The sequence below is a fragment of the Hemicordylus capensis genome, chromosome 1 (genome assembly GCF_027244095.1).
Source record: "Hemicordylus capensis ecotype Gifberg chromosome 1, rHemCap1.1.pri, whole genome shotgun sequence".
Lineage (NCBI taxonomy): Eukaryota > Metazoa > Chordata > Lepidosauria > Squamata > Cordylidae > Hemicordylus > Hemicordylus capensis.
In genome coordinates this window covers 5,745,246-5,761,788 of record NC_069657.1, presented here as the reverse complement: position 1 = coordinate 5,761,788, position 16,543 = coordinate 5,745,246, and the positions used below count along the sequence as shown (strand labels likewise).

The window sequence follows — 16,543 nt, the reverse complement described above, 5'->3', positions numbered from 1 at the left end:
CACCTCCAAGAGTTGGGTTTTCCTGAGCTAATACCCTCTTGAAACCTTCAGGTTTCCCCACTGTATGTTTCCCCACATAGTACCCCACTGCCTTGTGGGTGGGAGGTGGGTGTAGTTGGCACGTGGTAGTTGACAATTGGCACCATCCAACAACAGTAAAAATGAATAGAAGAAATGAAGGTGGGTAATGAATCCTCATAGGGATTCATTGAGGGAAAGATATCATACACCAAAGAATCCAAACACTTGAAAAACAGTGACCACACATTTTGCTCCATAACTCCACTTCTACAAGCTTAGCTTTAAAAAGAAAAGAAAGAAAGCTGGGAATCTGAGAAAATGGATAGGAGGAATCCGAATCTCGAATAGATTCAAATCAAATCTGGCATGATTTGATTTGGACCTGAATCTAGCCAATGGACCACAGGGTTGATGTGTTCTGTCTCCAAATCGCCGGAATCAGCTAGATTCGGGTACAAACAGATTTGTACCTGAATCGATTCGCACATACCTATTTAAGAAAATGAAATATGCTTTGTGTTCCCAAGTGAATGCCATATGAGAACCAAAGCAAGTGCCTGATTCTAACATGAGGCATTACGTACCTTGGAAAAGGACATTTTGACAGTGTCGTGTGTGATACCACAAAGATTTATTTTTTAATGAAAAAATACTGAAAAGTGTGCCACAGTGTCCATAGCTCATTTGAATAGTACAAAGATATGCCATTTGAGGAATAAAGTTAACACTGTAGAAAATAAATGTGGTTCTTTAAATTATGTCCAAAAAAACCCAAAAAAGAGAAATTAATTTGTAGAAAAGTAATGCTTTTTACACAGTGGAATAAAACAAAACAGTTGGAGGTAATAATAAATAATAATTACAGCATTTTAAAACATTTGCCTCATGCCTGCTTGCCAGTATTAGTTTCTGAATGAGTTGTGTTAGCACACCCTTTGAGCCAGTCATTCTGGAGGAATTTTAAGTGGAAGTGGGACCGACAGATTCCAGGTCTAGACCATGAGACCGCTGCTGGCTTCTCATTTACCAATACAAAGGACACAGAACATGGCTGTTTTAGGTTTGCAGGCATTCCTCTTAAATGGAAATGAATTTCATTTTAGCCAACAAATCTTTGCACTTAAACAAAAAGTGAACTCTGTTGAACAGCAGTTATGCTAATCGGAAAAGATGTCACCTTATAGCATGGATGTGGAAACGCCACTGTTGGCTTGTTTGCACAGTTGAAACAACGGGAACTGAGAGCAGCCTTTCAAGGTGGTCTTAATTAGCAGACCGGATGGTTCAAAAACGGGAAAGGTGCTGTTAAGGACAGAGAATCTTGGAGAGAAGGAATCCAGACATGCATGTAAACCTGAAACCTCCATGCCTTTAACACAGATGCCACGTCCGGACACTTTTGTCCACTTTCCCCCCGCCTCCCCCCCCCCAAAACTAAAATCAAACAGGCTCCAGATGTGATTTGATGCCGTCGTCCTCATGGTCCTGCTTGTACATGAAGGTGAGAAGGAAGAGAGCAATGTCCATTGAGGACCAGTACGCTGTGTGTGAGGTGACAGCAGACCAGTACCTGCTCTCCACCAGGCCTTCCCTGAGCTCAAAGTCGATCCTGTGCTCCAGCTCCACTAGGCAGAAAAACAAACACCAGGAGGAATTACTACAGTAAATCATTCCCCAAAAGCAACTTGCAGCCACCCTTTCACTTGCAGTGGCCGTTACCTATGTAAGGCTTCCTGGAAGGCCTAAAAAAGACAGGTCCCTTCCCTGTAACTGATGTCCGAGGGGCCACCTGCAGAGAGCAACCTTGAAAGCTCCTAGAGCTTTAGCCAGGGAACTGGCACTCATCCTTCGAGGCAGCAACATGGGTCAAGGTGAGTTTGCTGAAGTCCTCGTTTGAAGACTCAAGTCTGGCTTCAGCACTTTAGTACCTTGACCGGAAAGATCAGCCCCTAAAGATCAGCCCCTGTGTCACTTCTTACTTTCACAGGAGGATGTAGACAAGGTGATTTGTTTCAAGAGTTGCTTATTGTGCTCTTTGGCAGAACCCCGCCACACGGAGGAGAATCCAGGAGTCCAAGGTGAACACCCAAAGCATCTAAGGTCCACATGGAGGCTGGTAAATGCACACTCCTGTCCCAGCATGCTTCTTCGTAAACCTTTGGCAGTGTCTGCACATGTCTAACCTTGTGAGCTTCTCAGAGGTAAAGGAGGCAGGAGCCATATCTGTCCAAAGGACAGCTGAGTGCTGCACAACACACAACAAAGGCACTGAGCCATAGACATGTTCCCTACACCAAAGCAGAGGCTACCCTGGGGCAGGGGGAAACCACAGGACCAGTATTTACCACCTAGCTTGCTGAAACAGGAAAAAAGAACAATTAGCCCAGAAGGGATATATAGCAATAGCAATAGCAATAGCACTTACATTTATATACCGCTCTATAGCCGGAGCTCTCTAAGCGGTTTACAATGATTTTAGCATATTGCCCCCCAACATTCTGGGTACTCATTTTACCGACCTCGGAAGGATGGAAGGCTGAGTCAACCTTGAGCCCCTGGTCAGGATTGAACTTGCAACCTTCTGGTTACAGGGCAGCAGTTTTACCACTGCACCACCAGGGGCTATAACCAGGAGAAAGGAAAAGGAAGCTCTTCTGATGATGGCTGCTGCAAGAGCACTGCAGAGCGGTTTCCAAAGCTGCTGCTCATTGTGGCAGTTAGAAGAGAAAGTGGAGTGGAGAGGCCTTTAGCCTGCCCCTTTAGGTGAGGAGTACCAGCTCTTTGGGAGGGAGGGGTGAGCACTTCCTGGCTGAAGCTCTGGAAATGTTCAAGGTTGCTCTGTAAAGGCGCAGATCCAGTTGAGACCACGCAGAACTTGAAGGGGCAACCAGGTCTCCTCTCTTCGACTTACTTAGGGAGGCACAAAGGCATAATCCAAGAGCCCAAAGAGGCCATTTATTACTAAAAGACACCCCTAATATCTCCACTTTGATGGGACAAACATTTCCCTTAGAGAGAGGGAGACCATTGAAACCAAGGCTTGATCTCTGGCGTTCAAGCCGCTCACTTACACGTTGGGTCAAGGAAGCCGGAGCTGCTGTGTGGGAAGGTCTGAGTCCCAATGGTTGCCTGACTTGAGGTCTTCTTCTCTTCTCCTTCTGAGCCTTCTTTGCCCGATTCAAGCGCCTGTGCACTGGGAACACTGGAACGTCCAAATCTTGAGAAGAGTATCCCTCCCAGGCCTTTTCCAATGCTAGCAGCTCCTGTGTTGGATGGACATAACATAAAATGACTTGCAATTCCACACTGAACACATAGCTGCTGTTAAAAACAGAAGCAGTCGGCTAAGTTCTTCCCCACATCCTGCAACTTGCAGCATTTACCCATGGTCTGACTTCAGGATGCCCTGTGCTTCCCTGCTGCTCCCACGGGTAGATTCAGTGGGCAGATGCATGTCCTTATCTCTCATGCCCAGCCCAACATTTTCACTCTTCCTACAGGAGCCTGGGCTGCCTGTTGCATTGTCTGAAAGAGCATGACTGTCTGGAAACCCTCTCTTTCGGAAATCAACTGAAAGGAGGATGTTTCTTTGGACTCTACTGCCACCTTGTGGATAGAATTCCACCCACAGGTGACAGACATCAAAACACTCCTAATCTATATATTTAATTCTCATGGGACATGCGTGCTCACGCTGCGAGAGTTCCGAAGTGAGGACTGAGGAGGAGAGGGGGAAGAAAGTGTGGCGGTGGCCGGCCGGTGGGGGGGGGGGGGGGAGAAAGGCGGCGGTGGGCAGCGGGAGAGAAAGGTGGCGGCAGGCAAATGGGAGGGAGAAAAAACAGCGGCGGCGGGGCCCTTCTTGGCCGGCCGCCCGCCCGCCCGCCGCAGCTCTGTGTGTGGGGAGGAAGAGGAGGGGAGGAGGGCTGGAGCGCGCGGGCCGGAGGGAAGGGGAAGAGAGGAGAGACCGGCGCAGGAGGAAGAGGGAGGGGGAAACAGCTGGCCCCAAAGTGTGCACAGATGCTCTGTGTAGGGTTGGCTACTACTACTCTAAGTGTGCCGCCAAGTAGATTTCAACTCCTGGCGCCCACAGAGGCCTGTGGTTGTCTTGGGTAGAATCCAGGAGGGGTTTCCCATGGCCATCTCCCTCGCAGTACGAGATGATGCCTTTCCACATCTTCCTATATCGTTGCTGCCCAATAGAGGTGTTTCCCATAATCTGGGACACATACCACTGGGGATTTGAACCGAACCGAAGACCTTCTGCTTGTCAGTCAGTCATTTCCCTGCTGCGCCACTTAAGGTGGTCTGGGAAACATACGAGCTGGGATTTGATCCGGCAATTTCTAAGGGCCAACCCAGACATGCACACAAAAGAGTGAGGAGCACCGGTGAGAGGACAGTTCCCACCAGAAGTGCCTCTCTAAACACAGCTGTGTGGAGGTGCGTCTCTGGCTGGGACTAGGGGCAGTTCACTCTTCCACCCCCATGCCAATTTTCCACTGGAAGACACCCCACTGAAGCCACAATTTCCACAAAAGTGCTACCTTGGAAGCAAATAGCCATGTGGAGGACTCATGTGTTGTGGGGGATTCAAATGTCTTTTCACAGGGTGTTTTCGCCAGCAGTTAAGCCACAACCTCTTGCCCCTAGGAAAAACACCTTCCCCCCTTCCAGTTAAGGAATCCACAGCAATTCATGTGCAGGTAAGTAAAATAAAATAAAATAAATCAGATGTTAAAAATACAACAAACGTTTCGATGTTACGCATTAGCATCAGTGCTGATTGGCCAGTGTTAATTGAACAGCTGAGTGTTCCCCGAAGCACCGGCCATGGGAGTGCTCCTGTGATGGTTTCAAAGGAGCAGTTAAACCTGTGTCTTCTCCGATGCGCCCTGTTTGCATTTCCTCTACTCTTTTGAGATTAGAGCAGGGCCGACAACTCCCACCATCCCTAATAGTTGGCCACTGTGGCTGGGGATTATGGGAGCTGTAGTCCAAACACAGCAGGAGGGCGGACGTTGCGTAGCCCCGGATTAAAGGGAGAATGCTTGGGCGAAGGCAAGCAGGACGCACAGGAGAAGCTGGACTGAGCTGCGTGGCTTCTGCACTCTGCCCTTTCCCCAAGGAGCTCAGGGTGCTGGGCACAGTTCTCTAGCCAGGACCTCCGTTTTACCCCTAAGAGCGCCACTCCCGTCCAAGGTGAGCTCCTGGCTGAGTGAAGGTTGTCTTCCACTGAGCCCTGAGAGGTACACGCACAGAGAGAGAGAGAGAGAGTCAAGGTTTGGGAAATAGTTACCCATTATACTTGCTTTGCCTATATTGGTTATCGACTCCCCATAGTGCCGCCGGGTCATGACAGGCGATGTCGTCGGGCTGGGAAGTGTGGGGAGAGGTTCGCTCTCTGAGGCTGAGGTAGGTTCTTTTGTTGGGTTGAGGAAACTTAGCTTCATGTGCTCGTAAGGTAGAGGGTTCGTGGTGTTATACCAGTGGATCTGGACAGGGGAAATGTTGCTATAATGCTTCAGAATTAAAGGCTCTAGTCTATAGGCCTGCAAGCAAAGAGACCAAGAACATCTTGAGTGACAGACAACAGTTCACTTCTCTGTGGCCATCCAGTCTTCCAGACAGCGTTTGCCTCCCTCTTCCAAAACTCAAACATTAACTCTTCCGTTACCTCAGCCAGGGGTTCTCAAATGCATGTCCCCAGACGTTGCTGGACTACAACTCCCATCATCCTCAGGAGCCATTGTGGCCAAGGATGATGGGAGCTGCACTCCAGCAGAATCTGGGGACCCATGTTTGAGAACCCCTGAGCTAAACAGTCCTTGGCAAACCAGGACCAAACTTGGGATTTGGGATCCCAACTTGTAGGCGAACTACATACAAGGCAGTTTGGGATGCATTTGGATGCAACAGCAAGCTTTACAAACAGCACATTCCGCTCCTGCTAACTGGGCAAAGAGGCACCTTTTAAAGTGGTGGTTCTCTTCCATTTAGCAGGGGGAGAGCAACTGACCCTGCCCAGCCCCAGCACAACATCCCACCAGGGGCTGCTGCTGGTGTCTACTTTATGTTTCTTTTTAGATTGTGTGCCCTTTGGGGACAGGGAGCTGTCTTACTTATTTATATCTTTCTGCTTAAACCGCTATGGAAACGTATGCTGGAAAGTTTTGTGTGTGTGTGTACACGCACACACACACACTGCAGCAGCAAACTATGGGTTTACTGAGAACTCATGTATCAGTTATGTTATTGTGATACATAAATGGAGATAGGTGGGGGAGAAGAAGAAGGGAGTATATGAGCCAGAGACTTTTGGCTGCTCGGGTACATTATGCCAAAATGTGGCATGCTGTTACCTCTGAAAGTGGCCATGACACAAAAAGAACAATTCAATTCATTACAGTCAACCGTCAGGGTTAGAAGAACAATTAAACTTATTATGAACAATGAATGCCCTAAGGAAGAGGATTATAACATTTTGTTTATATTATAAATGCCTTCAAAGAGTGTTCAGAAAGGAGTGACTTCACTACTCTGCCCCTTTGCCCAAGGCCACAGAACATTGGCAGTGTCAGAGATCACGTCCTGCTGGTGTCAGAGTTGTCACTAGAGCATTAAAGACATGGAAACTGACCCAAAAGAATGTTTCTGGACAGACAGGTTTTTCACATTTCACCCCATCCTAGAATGATGGTAAAACGGAAAGCCTGCTGATTCAGAGATGTCAGCTGCTACATGCTGCTGGTTCACACTGTAAATGTCTTCGAACTGTATTTGAGAGAGGATTTTTCAACACACACACACACACACACACACGACCTGGCAATGGAAAGCTCGAGCTCTTGAACATTTCACCACTTTTAAAAACCGATTGATGCACAATGAGGGTAAAAAGAAAGCAAAAGCAAGGTGATGGAAGAAGGCCAAGCATGAGGACACCCTGACATCTGCAGGGTAGTCACTGCCCGCAGGCAGCGTGTATGCTAGGGGGCAGCAAGGGCAGGCAGCATGGCTCCTCTGTGGGCATCACCTCCCCCCCCCCCGCCCCCCACGTGTTGCAACTCAAACTCTGAAATGCTGAGCATTCTAAGCCAGTTTCCCTGGGCCGGGCCGGGCCAGTACTGGTCCCCCCGATGCCTCCCTGACGCAGGTGCCCAGCACGCCCAAGGCTGGGTGCAGTGTGCTTCCGCCAGGGGTAGCTGGCCTCTCCGCCCCCGCTGCCCCCAGCTAGCTGTGGCTCTCTCTTTCCTCTGGCAACAAACCTGTCTGCTCTCTGGGCTGCCTCGGGCACATCGTGCAAGCAGGCAGCTGCAGCCTGAGGCTGGTGGGGGGAGGGGCTGGGGTCATCCTGGGCTCCCACCCAGGGCTGTGGCCAGTGGGGAGGGGGAGGGGGCAACTTGTGGCCCTGGGAAGGGCTCTTGCCACATCCGGCCCAAGCATCCCCCTTCCCTTGCAGGCTGGAACTCTGAGAAGCCACAGCTCTGTCCACGTCAAGCAGAAGCTGGCTGCTGCGGAGGAAAGCCTGAGCCCCGACAGCCCAGTGCTGGTTTGTTGGCAGCCTCCCTCCCCTCCACCCGAGTGGCTTTGCACTTGCATGGGACATGTTTAAAAAGAAGAGCAGGACTGCCTGAAGGGTGCGGGGAGAGCAAGACCGGCCACGGAGCCAGCCCCTCCATCACTGGTCTGTGGGTTTGTCAGCCGCAGGAAGCCAGGCCCGCCCTGCGGCTGAGGCAGACGCAGCAAACCTTTAGGTGAGGCCCACTGTTGCCTGAGCAAAGTCATTCTGCGTAGATTACACTGCGAGGCAAGTTAAAGGAAAGAAATCCAGGCGGCCCTCTAACGCCACAGGGGTAGTGTTTGTGGAAACCAGAATACGGGGGTGCTTGGCCTCACCCCAAAGTGGGCTTAGGTTCCTTTAGCTAGGCAATCTACTCTTGCAGTGAGAGTGGATGGAGCAGCCTGTGTGGGGTGTGTAGCTGTTTGATATGTAAGAGGTTGACAGACGTCTTTACCCCCCCAAGGACACATGCTTACATCCAAGTGGACACCTCTGATGACCTATGACCCTTCTGACATGCTCACTTTTATGGTTCTGCCGTAGAGGTTATTGAGACATACTCGTGAGCAGGGCTGGCCCAAGACATTTTGGTGCCAGAGGTGGGAAATCAAAATGGACCCTTCTCCCACTTGGGCAACACAGGACACAACCCATCAGGAAGTTCTCCTGCACAGCTCCCCTCATTTAGAAGAGCCTTGTGCAGACCACCTTTCTGATGGATGGTGCCCTGTGGGTCTGATCCACCTTCCACTCTCTTGCTGCACTTAATGGCGCCCCAAATCCATCGCCTGAGGGGGCCACCTGACTTTGCCTCATGGTAGGGCCGCCTCTGCTCTCAAGGTGAAAGCTTGTTACTGCACTAACACTCACCACTGGATCTGTTGGATGAAAAATGTTTAGCAACCGGTTACAAATAGTTCTGGGCAGAATGTGATCTTGACTTCCACTGTTTCCTGGACGGATGCCACGCAAGGCCAAAAACACTGCTAATGGAGATCCCATACAGAAGAAATTCTCAACCTAAGGAGACATTTCATTGGATATTAGCAGGCAGAGAAAAAGGCAGCTTCCTAGCACATACTGGGGCTTGGGTGGGCGGGAGGATGTGATCTCACTGCCTTAAGATGCATTACAATTTGAGGACAGCCCCAGTGTAATGAGTCAACTTTTCACTTGATAGCCACAGGAAACTGACATGGCTAATTGACGCAGATTGCAAATATAGCTCAGAATTGCCAACAATGCCTAAAGAAATTTCACCTAAGAGAGATGCCCCTTAATAGGCAAAGCGGACTCTGCAGGATGTTCCCAATCCCAAGATCAGCTCGGATAGGACTAGATGAGAAGTTTAAATGACTCCATTATTTAAAGCGGGTTCAGCAACATTTCAGAAATAGCGTGCCAAGTCTTCAGGGGAGTCTCTGGAAGGGGGGGCCACTCAAAGTGAAGCTGGCACCCCTGCCTCTCTAGCCCCACCCTGCCCCCCCACCCCACCCGCATGTCACTGGCCATGCCCCCAGGCCCTGGACCCCCTGCTGGGCCGGAAGCCATGCACCGAAGGTCGCCTATCTTCTCCCTTCAGCGAGGTTCTCCAGCCAGCATAAAGCATCACTGGCTGGTCTGTCTAGCCAAGTGTTGTCTTCTCCATTTCGGGAGCAGACAAAGCGCAAAAAATCACCGCCTAGAGATGTACATACCAGGCGGTATAAAAATATGATAAGTAAGTAAATAAATGAAAGTTAGCTGCTGGAGGAGACAGTGCACATGCGGGTGCACAAGGAAGAACAGCTGCCTGCCTCTGGCGGGCGTATCACTGCTTGCAGCAGCAGGCCTGGCAGTAGAAGTCCCTTTGGCACTGCCAGAACCTTAAGGGCAGAGGCCTTATTTCCTCCAAGTCAGCCCTTTTAAATCTTCAGAACATAAGAACAGCCCTGCAGCTGGATCGGGCCCAAGGAGGCCCATCTAGTCCAGCATCCTGTTTCGCACAGTGGCCCACCAGATGCCGCTAGAAGCCACAGGCAGGAGTTGGTGGCATGCCCTCTCTCCTGCTGTTACTCTCCTGCAACTGGTACTCAGAGGCATCCTGCCTTTGAGGCTGGAGGTGGCCTATAGCCCTCCGACTAGTAGCCATTGATAGACCTCTCCTCCATGAAGTTATCCAAACCCCTCTTCAAGCCACCCAGGTTGTTGGCTGTCACCACATCTTGTGGCAGAGAATTCCACAAGTGGATTATGCGTTGTGTGAAAAAGTACCTCCTTTTGCTGCTCCTAAATTTCCTGGCATTTAATTTCATGGGATGACCCCTGGTTCTAGTGTTATGGGAGAGGGAGAAGAATTTCTCTCTATCCACGTTCTCCACGACATTATAATAAATTTATCAAGTCTGTCTGAACTAGGCAATTATTTTAACGTAACATTACAATTCTAATACCCTTTCTGCTAAATTAGTACATGTTGCTCACTATTCTTTGACACAGTCAAATGGAATGGGCTCTCTTAGATCCAAACTCTGCTCAGTACCAAAAGAGGTTAGCTCAAGACAGTCCAATGAAGCTCGTCTTCATATGCATTAATTGACTGATGTTTCATCAAACAGACCACGGCTTCCTGCTAAATTCATACTGTTCGTTTTGATGCGGCTTTTACTGAAGTTTTAGAGTGATTCTAGAGCTTTAGGCTGGGATGCGAGAGAGAGGAGAATGAAGAAAGCCTGTTGAGGAGAACTAGCTCATGCTAGCTAGTGCTGCTTTGCTCTCTGGCTGTTTTCCCATGACCTCCTCTGGCACATTCTCAGTGCTGCCTTTGGGTCTCTCTCCCTTGAATGCAGCATACCAAAAAGGAGCTGGAGGCAAAAGCAGCACTCATGGCCCCTGCTACTTCAAGATCTCTTCCACTGGGTACTGATGGAGACCAACTCTTCAGTGCAGCTAACAGCAGAGCTGCAGGAAGCACCTATCCATGTCTAGCTAGCTTGGCTCAGGACCAGGGTCCCTTGTCCTCCATTTCTTTACAACGTGTAATAGACTTGCTTTGCTTTTTGCTCTCTGAGCAGGGCTGCTTCTTAATTTAATCCTGTATGGGGAATGATGTTGGTGAATTTAGCAGGGGGATGCTTCCCTAGCTAACTTCAGTGGTGGAAGTAAGGAAAGGAGATGAAGCCTCTTTCTTGCTGTACGGCCATCACTGTAAGGATACATTTCTTGCTCTTCCCTACCTTGAATTTTAAGGCAGGTAGTTTGGATATGGTGGATGTCTTCAATTCATGCAATCTCTCTTCTATCTTCCTCAATCTAAGAAAAACACACAGTGATATGAATTTTTTTTATCAGAAGCTAGCAGGTGAGACTTGTCATTGACTGGGCAAAGCCTTACAGGAATGAAGAACAAATATGAGCACTGGAAAAACTTCCTCCTATCAAGCAAAGCTTTCATTTTCTTTCTGCAAATAATATGGATTGTCTTGTGATTTAACAGTACAATTTTTGTTTGTACTAAAATTTTGAATAGAGGACTTATTCTTAATTTTGCTAGCAAATATTTTTAATGAACTCTAATCATAACAGTCTTGACTTTCCAGCCAATTAAAGGTACCAGGAAGAGGCTGCTGGCGTAGCTGGTCAATAGCTCCTTAGAACTCCTGGGTTCTGTTTCAATTAAAAGTAATTCAATATTATTTAAACATTTCGCCCAGCATATTCTGGTGTAAAAAGGGAGTGCATTCTGTTAATGTAAGTGGCAGGATTGTTTCTGCAAAAGTTGGTATCTGCAGGTAATAGCAAATAAAGGACTTTATTTTGCACAAACAAACCTAGAAACATTCAAACTCTTCAAAATATATTATACAGGTGGACCATGCTGTTTGCGGTTCTGTGTATCTGTGGTCCTAACATAAGCACCCGACCTCGGCATACATGGAACACAAAGGGTCAAGTTCCATGTATGTGCAGTGTCCGGGGGTCTGGAAATGACCTCAGAGGTCACTTCTGGCTGCCACTTGGTGAAGAGGAGCCATTTTGTGGCTCATTTGGTTTTTTTTAAAAAAGCACACACACACCTTGCCCCCTGATTTCTGTGAAAAAATTGAGAATTTGGGACTGGGGGTGGGGCATTCCTAGATAGCTGGGGACCTGCAGAGCACAGTAATGTTGTGCTGTCGAGTCGGTGTTGACTCCTGGAGCCCACAGAGCCCTGTGGTTGTCTTTGGTAGAATACAGGAGGGGTTTTCCATTGCCTTCCCCATGCACAGTATGAGATGATGCCTTTCAGCATCTTCCTATATCACTGCTGCCTGATATAGGTGTTTCCCATAGTGTGGGAAACATACCAGCAGGGATTCAAACTGGCAACCTCTTGCTCTCTTGGCAAGTCACTTCCCCGCTGCGCCATGCAGAGCATGATAGGGCACTTTATTTCACATTTCCCCACCTTTTTTGTGTGTGCACATTTTCCCACCTCCAGGAACCTAATCCCCCATTCCCACTGCCCTGCTATCTGTGCTGCCATTATCCATGGTTGTAGTGGAGAACAGAAACCCCACAGATAATGGGGTTCACCTGTTAAGAGCTCTGGTATAGTTTACAAAAACTATTTCTGGAGATGGACTAAGATGAAGACTGACGCAATGAGTCACACAATACTTTCACTCTCTCTGGGGAACAGGAGGGAAGTCCCAGAGCAGCAGCAGACCTGCACATGCAAATCAGGACCTGCATCAGCAACTTCCTCTGGTCTTGTGGTAGCAAGCATGACTTGTCCCCATAGCTAAGCAGGGTCTGCCCTGGTTGCATATGAAAGGGAGACTAGGAGTGTGAGCAGCACTGTAAGAGATTCCCTGCAGGGGATGGAGCCGCTCTGGGAAGAGCATCTAGGTTCCAAGTTCCCTCCCTGACAGCACCTCCAAGAGAGGGCTGAGAGAGATTCCTGCCTGCAACCTTGGAGAAGCTGCTGCCAGTCTGTGAAGACAATACTGAGCTAGATAGACCCATGGTCTGACTCAGTATCTTATGTTCCTATCTCAGTATCTTATGGCAGTTTCTTATGTTCCTAAGCCCCACTTTCAATCTCTATATGTTTCTGCTCTGTAGGGCCAGGAGGGATGGATTACAACCAGGGATGGTGCAGAGCAGAGCCAATGTGAGGACACCCTTCTTTCAGTGGTTGCTTTGAGTAGGAGATCCTGTTCGCAGACCCTATGCCAATGTGGCTGGATGTGGGCTGAAGCAATCCCACAATCACCAGGTGTTAGGAAACAGCCTGGATCCACTCAGTGGGCAGCATCCAGCCTAGTCAGTCATGACTAAGCACCACTGAAACCAGTGAGACAAATTTGTCAGGACTGATTAAAGTTCCATTACTGTCAGTGGAAGTAGCTTGGATGTTACCAGTCATTTCCAACTTCTCACCAATAGTGGAAAAGAAAGTCCTTTACCTCTGTTTGGTTAAGTAAAATTCTTCTAGCAAATGCTGCTCCTCGTAGGTCATCCAGGTGTCCTCCAGGTCCTCATACTCCTTCTCAAGTAACTGTTCATAGAGTCTGACTGGATTCCACCCAGTCATGATGTCGTATGTAATTACACATCCTAAGGAATGTGACACAATTGATACTTTCCCGCCCTTCTCTTTGAATTCTGGATTCCGAGAACAGAAAAGCGTGTACAAACGATTCAGTTCCTGTTGAAGGCCTTTTACTAGCTGGGGGAGGGGGAGGAGAGGGAGAAAAAGAAAGTACATTTCTTATATTCAGAATATTGCAGCTTATTTAGCTTCTGCATATCCTTAGTTTCAACCTTTGTAGACAATGGCTGCATCCATGTGGATTCCCTGAAAGCAGCCAGTTCTGATCAGAGACCTTCAATGAAAAAAACTTATTTTTCAAACTGCCTTTTATTATTAAGAACATAAAAACAAGACTCTTCTAGGTAATACTCAGTTATGACACAAACAGGGCCACTAATGGAGATCTGGTTGGCAGGGACTAGAGACAAGACCTTTTCGGTTGTGGCCCCTCGGCTTTGGAATGCCCTCCCCAAAGAGCTTTGCCAAGTTCCCTCCTGCTCTGTGTTTAAATTAAAAAAAAAAAAAAAAAAATTTCAAAGAGGCTTTTTTAGTGTTTTATCTGCAGCTTATATCTGGTAGTTTTAATTTTTACAGTTCTCAGATTTTAGCCTCTTGATGTCAATCCAATGGTGTTGACGGCACTAGAGAGTGAATCAGTGTCATAACAGGTGAAATAGTTTCTATATGTTGAGTCCCAATATGAGGAGGGACATTCAACGTCAATGTGTCTCAGCATCAATGCTATGACCTTATCTGCAGAAAATCCATCCCCCAGTGTTTTCAGGGTTATGGATGATATCAAGGACTTCGTGAGCTTTGGGTGAGAAGGCACACTCTCTAGCTCTGATGGAGATGGTGTCTTATCCAAAGTCAAATTCTTGTTCTTATGCTTTTACGAGCTGGTGCCAAAGAATCCTCAGCTGAGGAGTGGCGTTTTTTCTTGGACATGTGATGATGAGATGAAGAGACCTCAGGTGGTGGCGAAGGCATACAGTGAGGGAAATAAGTATTTGATCCCCTGCTGATTTTGCCCGTTTGCCCTCTGACACAGAAATGACCAGGCTATAATTGGAATGGTAGGTTTATTGTAGCTGTGAGAGACAGAATAACAACAAACAAACCCTCAAAAGCCCAGTGCCCAAAAGTCAGCGATGGATTTGCATTGTAGTGAGGGAAATAAGTATTCGATCCCTTCACAAAAGATGTCTTAGTACTTGGTGGCAAAACCCTTGTTGGCAATCACAGAGGTCAGACGTTTCTTGTAGTTGGCCACCAGGTTTGCACACAACCCAGGAGGGATGTTTTCCCACTCCTCTTTGCAGATCCTCTCCAAGTCAGAAAGGTTTCGAGGCTGATGTTTGGCAACCCAAACCTTCAGCTCCCTCCACAGATTTTCTATGGGATTAAGGTCTGGAGACTGGCTGGGCCACTCCAGGACCTTCATGTGCTTCTTCTTGAGCCACTCCTTTGTTGCCTTGGCTGTGTGTTTTGGGTCATTGTCATGCTGGAATACCCATCCACGACCCATTCTCAATGCCCTGGCTGAGGGAAGGAGGTGCTCACCCAAGATCTGACGGTACATGGTCCCGTCCATCGTCCCTTCGATGCGGTGAAGGTGTCCTGTCCCCTTAGCAGAAAAACACCCCCAAAGCATAATGTGTCCACCTCCATGTTTGACGGTGGGGATGGTGTTCTTGGACTCATAGGCAGCATTCCTCCTCCTCCACACACGGCGAGTTGAGTTGATGCCAAAGAGCTCGATTTTGGTCTCATCTGACCACAACACTTTCGCCCAGTTCTCCTCTGGATCATTCAGATGTGCATTGGCAAACTGCAGACGGGCCTGTATATGTGCTGCCTTGAGCAGGGGGACCTTGCGGGCACTGCAAGATTTCAGTCCTTCACGGCGTAGTGTGTTACCAATGGTTTTCTTGGTGACTATGGTTCCAGCTGCCCTGAGATCATTGACAAGTTCCACCCGTGTCATTCTGGGCTGCTTTGTCACCGTTCTCATGATCATTGCAACTCCACCAGGTGAGATCTTGCATGGAGCCCCAGACCGAGGGAGATTGACAGTTATTTTGTGTTTCTTCCATTTGTGAGTTATCGTGCCAACTGTAGTCACCTTCTCACCAAGCTGCTTGGCGATAGTCTTGTAGCCCAGTCCAGCCTTGTGCAGGTCTACAACCTTGTCCCTGACATCCTTCGACAGCTCTTTGGTCTTGGGCATGGTGGTGAGTTTGGAAGCTGAGTGATTGCTTGCTTCTATGGACAGGTGTCTTTTATACAGGTACTGTAACAAGCTGGGATTAGGAGCACTCCCTTACAGAGGGTGTTCCTCATCTCAGCTTGTTACCTGCATATAGTGAAAAGACACCTGGGAGCCTGAAATCTTGCTGGTTGATAGGGGATCGAATACTTATTTCCCTCACTACAATGCAAATCCATCGCTGACTTTTGGGCACTGGGCTTTTGAGGGTTTGTTTGTTGTTATTCTGTCTCTCACAGCTACAATAAACCTACCATTCCAATTATAGCCTGGTCATTTCTGTGTCAGAGGGCAAACGGACAAAATCAGCAGGGGATCAAATACTTATTTCCCTCACTGTACATATTGGCTCCGACAAGGTGTTGGCCAAAGTTGCAGAAGCCAAGGGTTTAGACTGCTCTCCTTCTGCAGCCCTCGTCATCGTCATCGACTTAGACAACAATGTCGAAGGGGTATTTGATCTCGGCTCGCAGGTCTCAGGATGTTATCGTATAAAGCTGTCCACAGTTTGAGCACCTGATTCTTTCTCATTTGGTTGGGAAATGACAAACAAATCTTACAAGCTGATGTGTTGTGTCGTTCACCCAAACAGATCAAGCAGGAGTTGTGGCGATCTTGAGATCTTGCCTCACACTCCAAACACCTTTTAAAAGGTTTCTCTCTCAGCCCTCCAGTCCATTGTAGAAGAACAATTGTCAAACAGCAGTTCGAGTCAGTCCATGAAAACAATAAGGATTTTATTTTACATTTTAGGGGAACAAAGAACTGATCCAAATCGAGGCGCAACAGAGAGGAGGCCCTATTGCTACGGCAGTTGAAAAGTAACTGGGAGAAATGGTGCCTGGTCACCTTAAATAATGATCATGCTGAGCATTTGAAGTGGAAAGCGGGCACCACGAGGAGCTATAGCATTCCACCCGCGAGGGTTCCATGCAGGCACAGAACCCATACTTATGGATGGCCAACAGATCACGATCCAGATTGTATTGACTTCATTAAAGTAATAGTGTATGTTACTGGATAGAGAGAGAGAGAGCGCGCGAGCGCAAGCGAGAGAATGTATGTATGGCTAAAATGTTTTATGTTTTTTTCTCTGTTTTTGTTTCCTCTCTTCCTCTGTGTGCTTGCTTTGTTT

The 16,543-nt window shown here is 48.1% G+C and overlaps 1 protein-coding gene across 6 annotated transcripts in view; it reads right to left on the bottom strand.

The window, feature by feature from the left end:
- Positions 1-635: 635 nt before the first annotated feature.
- The window catches only part of DDHD1 (DDHD domain containing 1), a 57,519-nt gene continuing 41,611 nt past the window's right edge, over positions 636-16,543 (bottom strand). For 2 of the 6 annotated variants that reach the window (XM_053287251.1, XM_053287270.1), the window contains 6 exons: positions 13,012-13,274; positions 10,798-10,873; positions 8,453-8,602; positions 5,331-5,570; positions 3,093-3,284; positions 636-1,646 (listed from right to left, as the gene is read on the bottom strand). In XM_053287251.1, coding sequence (XP_053143226.1) covers positions 1,200-1,646; positions 3,093-3,284; positions 5,331-5,570; positions 8,453-8,602; positions 10,798-10,873; positions 13,012-13,274 — 1,368 coding nt within the window. In that variant the 3' untranslated portion in view covers positions 636-1,199. Of the gene's footprint in view, positions 1,647-3,092; positions 3,285-5,317; positions 5,571-8,452; positions 8,603-10,797; positions 10,874-13,011; positions 13,275-16,543 lie in introns of all 6 variants that reach the window. The other 4 variants (XM_053287285.1, XM_053287290.1, XM_053287261.1 and 1 more) reach the window with 3 other exon arrangements.